The 9,617-nt window shown below is 54.9% G+C and overlaps 1 protein-coding gene across 1 annotated transcript; it reads right to left on the reverse strand.

Moving 5' to 3' along the window:
• Window positions 1–705: 705 nt before the first annotated feature.
• On the reverse strand, window positions 706–8,531 carry LOC144248226 (serine/threonine-protein kinase PAK 3-like). Its single transcript, XM_077790168.1, has 13 exons — window positions 8,486–8,531; window positions 7,992–8,105; window positions 6,924–7,112; window positions 5,520–5,533; window positions 4,280–4,421; window positions 3,873–3,936; window positions 3,196–3,244; window positions 2,918–3,030; window positions 2,611–2,728; window positions 1,765–1,864; window positions 1,284–1,480; window positions 1,050–1,187; window positions 706–807 (listed from the first exon to the last, which is right to left on the reverse strand). The coding sequence occupies exons 1-13, from the start codon at window positions 8,529–8,531 to the stop codon at window positions 706–708; spliced, it is 1,386 nt and encodes a 461-aa protein (XP_077646294.1).
• Between the last annotated feature and the right edge of the window lie 1,086 nt (window positions 8,532–9,617).

Here is a 9,617-nt window from a genome sequence, read left to right on the forward strand (position 1 = left end):
CCTCCCCTGAGCTGGCAGGGCACGAGGGCCTCCTCAGGCGCAGGCGTCTGCACGCCAGTTTTCCTGCACTTGCTTTCCCCACTTGCGGTAAGCAAAGCTGCTTACCTCAGCGTGATCTCTGGGCCTCTGCAAGGGACTGTCCAGCTTAGCTAGAGCATGGCAAGGAAGGGAGTCTTCCAACGCTCGGCCTATGTCAGAGTTTTATTGCCACTCTGGCTGAAACAAAGTGTCCCCTCACTACTTCTGCATCTTTATCATTCTGCCCGGCAGCTGGCCTGATCAGGCTGACAGCTTGTAGCGCCTGCACAGTGCACTTCTGCTGCATCACAGCTTTTCCTCTCACAGCTTAATTCTGATTATGACAATTCCTTCTTTTCTACTTAAAAGAGAGCTCAGAACTTACCTAAATTAACAAGACTATATTCTAAGCTAAACTATCCTCTACTATCTAAGCTATCTAGATTCTACAGTCCTTTGAATTCTCTGCCTGAATTTCCTTAATTTTTAAAAGTTAATCTTTTCATGAAAAAAAAACCCAACAACGGTTTAAGTTGAACCTAGCTAAACTAAGAAAATTCCGGAACCATTACATTTCCTATCTACAGCACAGCCCCTTATTAAAAAGTCAGGGGATGGCTGAATCTCTGCCCAAACACAACACATCCCCTTGCCCCTGCTCGGAGCTGGCACGGCACAAGGGCCTCCTCAGGCGCAAGCGTCTCCTCTCCAGTCTTCCAGCACTTGCTTGGCTGAGGTGACCAGAGCAGCCAGGCTGGAGGCTGGCTCGCCTGAGGTCACAAACGGATGCTGCCCGGAAGAAAAACCAAAAAGAAGGGAACCCCCGTTACTTTCCATGAGCACATCCTCACGGGCCCAAGCAGGACTCCTTGGCTGCCCAAAAGACACACCAAGAGGACCGAGGGCAGCACATTCCCCGTGGGCCTTCCTCTCCTGGAAGCTGCCTCACCCACGCAGCCCACACTCCTCTTGATCCCTGGATGCAGGTGTCCTCAGCTGGCAGGGCTTTTTGCCCCTTTGCTTTTTCTCACCTGCAGGAGTTCCTGGGCAGACCAGCGCCTGTCCTCGTCTGCCTGCAGGCAGCAGCGCAGAAAGTCGCGCAGGAGAGCCGAGTGGTGCCTGGGGTTCTGCAGTTTCGGGGGCCCGTTCGTTTCTATCAGTTCAAAAACCTACAACACATGGATGGAAGAGGGCACTCTAGCTGCTCCTTTCCTAGCCACAACAGCTCTCTCCACACAGAGCCCCCTTTCTAAGCTGCACCTTACCCTGACACGGGCCATCCTCTCATAAGGAGCTTCCCCTTCCACCATTTCCAGCCCCATGATCCCCAGGGACCAGATGTCCACTTTGGGGCCGTAGGCTTCTCCTCTCACCACTTCCGGGGCCATCCAGCTGGGAGTGCCCACTCTGGAGCTGCGCTTGCTGCGCTCAGGGCTGAGCTGAGCGCAGAGGCCAAAGTCAGCTGAGGAGAAAAACAAAGCCTGTCAAAGCCAGCCACCGCTGGCAAACCGGCCTAAAGGATGGCCCACTCCAAGCCTGCCAAGGCCATGCCCAGTCTAGCTGAAAAGGCAGCTGAGCTTGCCTTCCCTGTGGCTGGAGCCAGGGAAATAGGGCATTGGCCATTTCAGAAACACCCTCACGATTCACGCGCTGCCTGAGCAGCGCTTCTGGGGAAGTGGCAGTCACCAAAAAGCAGCCCCACAGCACACGCGGGGAAGGCTGCCCCTGAGCAGGGACGATACCCACCCAGCTTGACAGATCCGTCCATGCCCACGAGAACGTTGCCGCTTTTGATGTCCCTGTGGATGACTTGGCGGGAATGAAGGAAATGCAGTCCTTGCAGGCACTGAGAGAGAAAGGAGGGAAGGAAAGTTAACATTCAGCATCTGATTTAATCCCAGAAGAAAGAAAAGGGCTCCAAGAGGTTGACAGCTTTCTCAGGGAATTGTGAAGGAGGGAGCACTAGCACGGCGCTGTCAAGAGCAAGAGCTTGCTGCTTCAACACTCTTAGAAGTGCTTTGGATATTTCAAAGCGAAGGCATCTGAGCTTGCACGAGTCCATCCTGCCATTGGTACCAAGCACGTGACCTTTGGCTGGCAAGCAGCATGGCAACGATTTCATTGGAAGCCCTGTGGCAGCAGAGGAGGAAGCAGCACATTAGACCTGTTTCAGAATCCCTCGCCATCTGGGCTGCAATGCCGTGCTTTGAAGCTGAGGACATCTCCTTCGCCCTCGGCTTGAAATTCTGCCACCCGCATGCGGGCTTAGAATGTCAAGGAATGTCGGACAGACGGACAGGCTCCAGACAAACATTCAGAGGCAAAGCTGAGAGGAGCAAGCCAGGAAATGAAACAAGTGAGTGTGCACGAGCGCCAGAGGACGGACAGCATGGAAGAGTGCAAGAACAGAGCCTAAGGCGTGCGGGGACTCCAGCAGGCAGTTCCCTTCAGATTAATGCTCTTTCTTCTGCTCTGTGTCGTGAGAGCAGCGCCAAAAGAAAGCCGGGGCCAAGAAATCTCTGCTCTCCTTAACCACCAGCTGACAAGAACCATCCTGGGCAGGCCAGGGGAAGCACAAGCGGGACGCCTCACCTCCCGACAGACGGCGCCTATCTGTCCTTCCTCCAGGTACACTGCCCGGAGCACATCGAACAACGTGCCGCCGTCCATGAACTCCATCACCAGCCAGAGCTCCGCATCCACCAGGTAGCTGAAAGAAGGAAACCACGGCATGGAGAGAGAGGAATGGGCACGGCTCAGGCACCCGAGGGTCTGACCCAGGCTTTTGCAACTGCTCTCCAAGCTACACATGCCAGAAGAGATTACTGAAAGCCAGCTGCAAACTCCTCCCGTGCACATGCAGATGTCTAAAGCTACATAGACGTGAGAATACCCCAACCTGTCTAAGTAGCTGACAATATTGGGATTCCTGCTGTCCCTCATCACCAAGATTTCATTGACAGCCAGCTCCTCAGACATCTTCTCCTGAAGAGACATTATCTTGATGGCCACCTACAAAGACATTGGCCACCATTAACTTGAGAAGTCGCTCCCTGCACGAGACCTCAAGGAACACGGAGCGAGCGCTCGTGCCATGACACAGCGAGCTGTGCCAAACTGCCCTGTTGCCAGACAGCAGAGCTTAGGGAGAAACTGCCGCGGGTATGGACACTTTACCTGTTGTCCTGTGCTGGTGTCGAGGGCTTTATAAACAGCTCCAAAGCCCCTAGAAAGAAAAGGGCAGCAGAAAAAGCCCTTTATAGCCCTGGCAGTGAAAGCAAGCCTAGGCAGGAGATCTCCCTAGGCTGCCTGGACTCCTTAGAAAACGCCTGGCTGCGGCGTCTCTTCAGCCGGCAGCACGGCAGCCCACCAGCCCTCTGCCATGCCAGACAGGGAACACGGAGCTCCCTCATGGAGACCAAGGACCCGTGCAAATCTCCAAGGCACACGCCCACTTGGTTCCATTCCAGTGGAAGGGGGGCTCGATCTCTGTGTGGCTTTGCGCACACGTGTGCAAGTGGGCTTACATCTGGAGAAGACTAACTTGGAAAACACTGCCTTCAAGAACTGTCCTCAGACAGCTCTTGAGTGGCAAGGTGCCCTTGGAGGCCATACAGACACAGGGCCAGGAGATCTTCCAGGTCCTGCTCCTCACTGCTGCAAGCAAGGCGTCGCTTGCATCAAGTTGTCTTTGCTGATGCTTCCTGACTGCTCTGACTGAGCCGTCCTGAGAGGTGACAGGAGGCAAAGCCCGAGGCTGACCGCGTTTGGAACTGGCCTGACTTCACGCTGGATATTGCACAAGCTGAAGACCCGGCCCACGGTTTGTTCTATGGAGCAGACGTCACACTTACCCTCGTCCAAGTTCTTCAAATGCCCTGTATTTCTTCATTGGCTCGCCCAGACTCACAATGCTCCCTGAGAGAGACAAAAGCAGTGCCAGGAGCTCACTTTCAACCGGAGGCCTTGCTGCCCACACAATCCAAAATGCATGCCCACTGTCAGGAGCTTGAGAGCTCCCTGGGGCCAGTCACTCGCGACGTGCCACAAAAGGCAGCCCAGGCAGAGCCAAGCCAGGCCCAGGTGCCCCCAGAGGCAGCAGGAACACCCCGCGCGCTCCCTCGCTGCCTCAAAGCACAACAACAGCTTCTGCAGAGAGGCCTCAGCGCCTCTGAGACCGAGGAGGAACTTCTGGCGCAGCCTGCACCGAGACAGGCAGACAACGCACTGCTCTGGCAGACAAGAAACACGGCAGACGTACTCAGTGTCTTCAGGCCCTGCTCCTCTCTCATCTCGGGCTGCTGGGCTGGGCTGCTGGATGAAGTGCCGGCAGCTGGGGGACAGCTGGCCGCTGCAGGCGATGCCGGTCCAGCGGCACGTTGAATGGCAGAGCCTGTCTTGAGCTGGGACCAGAAAGGATTGCCCGTCAGAAGGGCGGCTGGCACAGACGCCCCGGAGAGCACACGGCAAAAGCAAGGCCTTCGGAAGATGCTGTCGGCCACCGCCAGGCCTCCTCAGCTGGGGGCTTTTGGACGTCCCCTTCCCAAAGGCAATGGGAAAACCACTAAGGCTACTTCGATACAGCCCCTCATGGCCACTTCCATGCTCCATCGTGCTGGCCTTTCTGCACGACGAGTGGAACTAGCCATTGATGGGCTTGCAAAGATCCACACAGAGATCAGAACAGGGCTCCAGAGCCTTGTTGCGGTTCTTCCTCCTCCTGTGTTTTCCTGGGCAATGAAATCACCCTGGAGCTGGCATGCAACTGTCTGAGCAGAAGCCCAGAGCGTGTCCCTTCTCTGATCCCTTTCACCGATTTCCCCTCTGTATTTCAGGCATTAGGGGGCGGCCCTTCGGGGCTGCATTCCAGCCCTGCTGAGCCCCACCCGCCCTTTACAATGCAGAGCCCTCTAGGATTCTCCTCACCAAACCCTGCTCTGACCATGTGCAAGTGAAGCGCAGTCTACATCATGCCTGAACCTAAGTAGTCCATGGAGTGTGGCTTGTCCCTTCCAGGGGCCAGTGTTTCCCAAATATCCTGCAAGGCTGTCAGCTGAGTCTTTGGACCGCTCTGTCCGCTGGCCACAGGCGGCCCGCATCGCCAGGGGGCACAAGGGGCTCATTTCTACGCTGGGAATAATTGAATGCTGCCTCTTGTCTGATGCCAAGAGGCATTCTCGAGCCCTCTCAGCATCCCAGCAAAGTGATGCTCAAGTGTCAAAGTTCAGGACCCATTGGCCAGGGCTCCCTGGCTTGGCTGAAGCAGCACTAGGTCATGGCAGGCACACAGCCCCCAGCATCTTCAGCCGCAAGCAACAAGGGCTGGGCTTGAAGGCCTGGCTTGAAGCTTGGCCCTGCATCCAAGGCAGTGCCAGGCTCAGATGCCACTTACTGGCTCTGCAAGTTCAGCCTGTGGAGGGACAGCAGCTGGAGGCTTGCTGCTGTTTTGCTCCTCTTCAGCCTCTCCCTCTGTAACAGTGCCAGCCAGACGAGGCGCTGACCCTGCGGCTGAGCCCTGCAGACAGACAGAAGTGAGAGAGACTGGGAACAGCCAACCCTTGCAGCAGCTCCTTTCTACTGCGCTGGGAAAGCACCCAGAATAAGGGCAAATCATAGACTTGGATACAAGTGGCATTCTGAGTCATGAAAGCCCTCGGAAGATGGCTGAATGAGGTGCTACTGCCTCTTGCTGTGCATTTGATCTTCCATGCTGGCTAGAAGCAGCAAGACACCTTGGAGCTGTCACATTTGCTTTTCACCTCTTGAAAGGCTCTTGATGGGAAAATAAGGAAGGAGCCAGTGCTCCCTTTGCTACTGCTGCTGCCACCAGGCAGCTGGCCTTTCCTTCAGCCTCCCACGCTGGCACTCTACACTCTACTGCAACAGGCCAAGCTCACAGCTTGCTGCACAGTTCTAACATGCCAGCAACGTCAGGGGTTCCTTTGCCACTCACCAAAGCACAGGCTTTTCTCCATCCACGTGTGAGGTGACCTGCAGGGAGCAAGGGAAAAGGAACCAGAGGCCCTTAGAAAAGTGCCTTTTGCTGGGGGCTCCCACAGCACAAGTCATTCCCAACGGAGAGCATTTCCCTTTCCCAACATGCCTCCAGGAGCAAGAGCCCTTTCCCACAGCAAGCGAGAGAACAAACAAGGACACTAGAGTAGGCGCTGTCTACGTTTGGGCCTCTTTTGCCAGGAAAGAAACAGAAACACGGCCAAGGAAATGCAACAGCTCAAGCAGTTTTTCCTCTTCTCTTCCCAGTATTTTATAGATCGTTTTTTTAATTGCATGCACAAGCCATTCCCATCAATTGCTGGAAGACAATACAACAGCAAAGCTTCCACAAAGGGCCCCTTTGCTGTGGCAGCTCTCCGCTGCAGCGGCCCCAGAACAGCTCCTGCCTTCAGCAGCAAACCCTAACTGGACTGGAGTTTGTGCTGCATCGCCAGGGGAATGGCTACCTTGGGGCAGCCTAGAAAGGGTCAAGGCACACAGCCAAGGCCTCTAAATGGCAGCATTTGGAGCAAAAGGGGCTTTCCTTCACTCCTGGAGAGAGCCACAGGGTTTTGAGAAGTACTTCTGAGCATCTCCCCTCAGAGTCTACAATTTCCAGGTTGTCTTGGTTGAAGCAGCAAGCTGAGGAAATGACACACTCCACTGCCACGCGCTGTCCCGGGGAGGGAAGGCAAGCGCTGCAGGCTGCAAATTACATTGCAAACGCTCTGCACCTACCACCCAGTACAGATACCCCCTTCTTAGCTGATGCTGCTGGCAGGAGATTTACCAAACTGGTGGCATCCTAACGGCAGTTTTGTTCCCTGATCAACTCGGTCACTACCGCGGCGAATGGAGCAGAGCGAAGCAAAAGCCAGGGGACGCCAGCCCCAGGATAAACCTTTACTTACGAGTCAGGTGGGTCAGGTAATATCCAGAATAAGCAACGGTAAAGATGGTGCAAACCGCGGCACAGACCTGCCCGAACATTTTGGCCGTGCTCTGCTGCTTCGCACACTGAATGCCACCCAAGGGGTAAAGCAAGACTCCTCTCGGGGTGCAGGCCGTCTGCTGAGAACTCCTTGGTCGCAGGGATCCTCCTGCAGGGAGCGAGCGGAAAAGCTGCTCTGGACAACCAGGCCTCGGGCTCACCGGGACATCGCTGTGCTGTGACGCGGCACTGTGACGTGGCACCGCTCCCTTGACCTCACAATAGCAGCTGCTCTGGGTTTGTTGTGCCCAGCAACCAAACCTTCTGTACAGATGACGCAAAAGAAAAGCCTGGGAAGTTCTGCTCAGTCGTGAAGCAGCAGAACATGTCCTTCCAGTCCATAAGCCAGAGCTCAAGGCGTCCCAGGGCAACTCGGAAGACACGGCGGCCCAGCCTGCACGCGAGAACAGAAAGCAAGTGTGCTTCTTCTCCCTGGCATCTTAGTTGGTTCTGAAAAGCCAGCTTCTTCCATGACATGTAGGGGGAAAAAGAAGCAAAGAAAATAAATTTCCAGGAGTATTGCAGCGTGCAGATGCTTCTTGAGCACACCGGTGCATGCTGATTTTTTCTCCCACTCTGTTTGCTGCACGGCCTCCCTTTTGTGGCAGGGAGATGCTGGCTTAACTCTTGACACAAAGCTCCTCTTGTCCTGCTTGCTCTTTCTCTGGCCACTGAAAGCCTCAGAACAACCACAGGAGTTCTGCAGTGGTTCCTGGGCTGCCACAGTTGTGTTGTGTTGGAGCTCTGGCAGCAGCCTGCAGCCCACTGCTCTGCAACGCCCTGCAGATGTCGAGCCCAAGGAAGGGCCCTTTGGAACAGGCCAAAGCCACAGTCTCACAGATGTTTGCCCAGGCTCCATGCTCCCTGTAAGATTCCTGGCGGACACTTGCACAGCCACATCCCAATGAAAATGAGTTGTAGTCATTCCCCTCTCTGTTAAAATCTTCAGCTAGACCCAGGAGCCAGCTTGAAAGCGGAAAGGAATTACTGCGTGAGACGGCGGAAAAGTGCACGCAACTCCTCTGGAAATCAACTCGGTTCACCTGTAGAACAAGGATGCCAGACTTGCTTTCCTGGTGACTCCGCACCCGCAAGTCCTCTGCTGGTGGACAGCACAGTCCAGTCTTTCAAGGAGCTTTACCCTGGGCTCCTCACACTTCAGAAGCTGAGGGTGGCATTTCAAAATCAATGCAATTGATGCAAGGCCCAGCACTATCTTCAAATTCTCTTGCTGAAACACTGCAGTAGTTACCCAGAAGGATTGCCTCCATTGGAAAGCATCTCATTTTCCCCATTTCCAAGTCCGCTCACATCAACCAGCAAATTGTAGGGCTTTGGAGAAGGAGGAATGACACGGTAGCATGGAAAGCCCAGTGTAGGCCCTCAGGCCCCCTTGAGCAGGGCGCTTTGGTGCCCCAGAGGTTCAAGAGAGGGAAGCGTAAGGAAGACGTGCCCTTTCGACCCTCCTTTACTCCTCAGCACCAAGTGACTGCCAGGAAACGGGGGACAGCCAGGCCAGGTCCCTCATCCTGACCCAGCGTGAGGGGCAGCTGGCACGGAGGGACACAAGGGCACGGTGGGGAACATCTCAGCCAGGCAGGTGGGGCGGTGTGGGGCAGCTGTCGGGGAAGGTGTGTGGGGCAGGCCAGGGCCACTCTGGCAAGGGGGAGAGCCTTGGGCCGCTCGGAAGCAGCGCAAAGCCGTGAACGGGAGAGCCTGTCCGCAGCGCACAGCTTGGAAGGCACTGACCAGCTTAGGCACAGCGTGACACGCAAGGGAACACTCCAGGGCTCTGGGGGGTTTAGAGGTTTTATTGCCAGTCATGCTGAAAGCAAGAGCTGGAACAGAGCATCTCCTGGTTACTTCACCATCTTCATCTTCCTCAATCTGTCCTCCAGGTGGCCTCCTCCAGGTGGCCAGTTCAGGCAGACAACTCGTGGGACATGCCTGCTCCAGATCTGCTCAATCCCACATTCTTCTTGGATAGCTCAATTCTTCTGATGACAATTCATTCATTTCTCCTTAGGGGATAATTCTGAGCTTCCCTACATCAACACTACTCTACTCTTTTCTAAACAATGCTTCATGACTGAAGCCTTCTATGGTCTCTAGTCCTAACTAAAGACAGCTAAGCTCAGAAAACCTCAAAACATTACATTTCCTATCTACAGCAGAGCTCCTCGTAAAACTCAGGGGATGGCTGAAGCTCTGCCTATGCACGATCCATCCCCGTTTCCCTCCCCTGAGCTGGCAGGGCACGAGGGCCTCCTCAGGCGCAGGCGTCTGCACGCCAGTTTTCCTGCGCTTGCTTTCCCCACTTGCGGTAAGCAAAGCTGCTTACCTCAGCGTGATCTCTGGGCCTCTGCAAGGGACTGTCCAGCTTAGCTAGAGCATGGCAAGGAAGGGAGTCTTCCAACGCTCGGCCTATGTCAGAGTTTTATTGCCACTCTGGCTGAAACAAAGTGTCCCCTCACTACTTCTGCATCTTTATCATTCTGCCCGGCAGCTGGCCTGATCAGGCTGACAGCTTGTAGCGCCTGCACAGTGCACTTCTGCTGCATCACAGCTTTTCCTCTCACAGCTTAATTCTGATTATGACAATTCCTTCTTTTCT

The sequence above is a fragment of the Lonchura striata genome, chromosome Z (assembly GCF_046129695.1).
Source record: "Lonchura striata isolate bLonStr1 chromosome Z, bLonStr1.mat, whole genome shotgun sequence".
Classification (NCBI taxonomy): domain Eukaryota; kingdom Metazoa; phylum Chordata; class Aves; order Passeriformes; family Estrildidae; genus Lonchura; species Lonchura striata.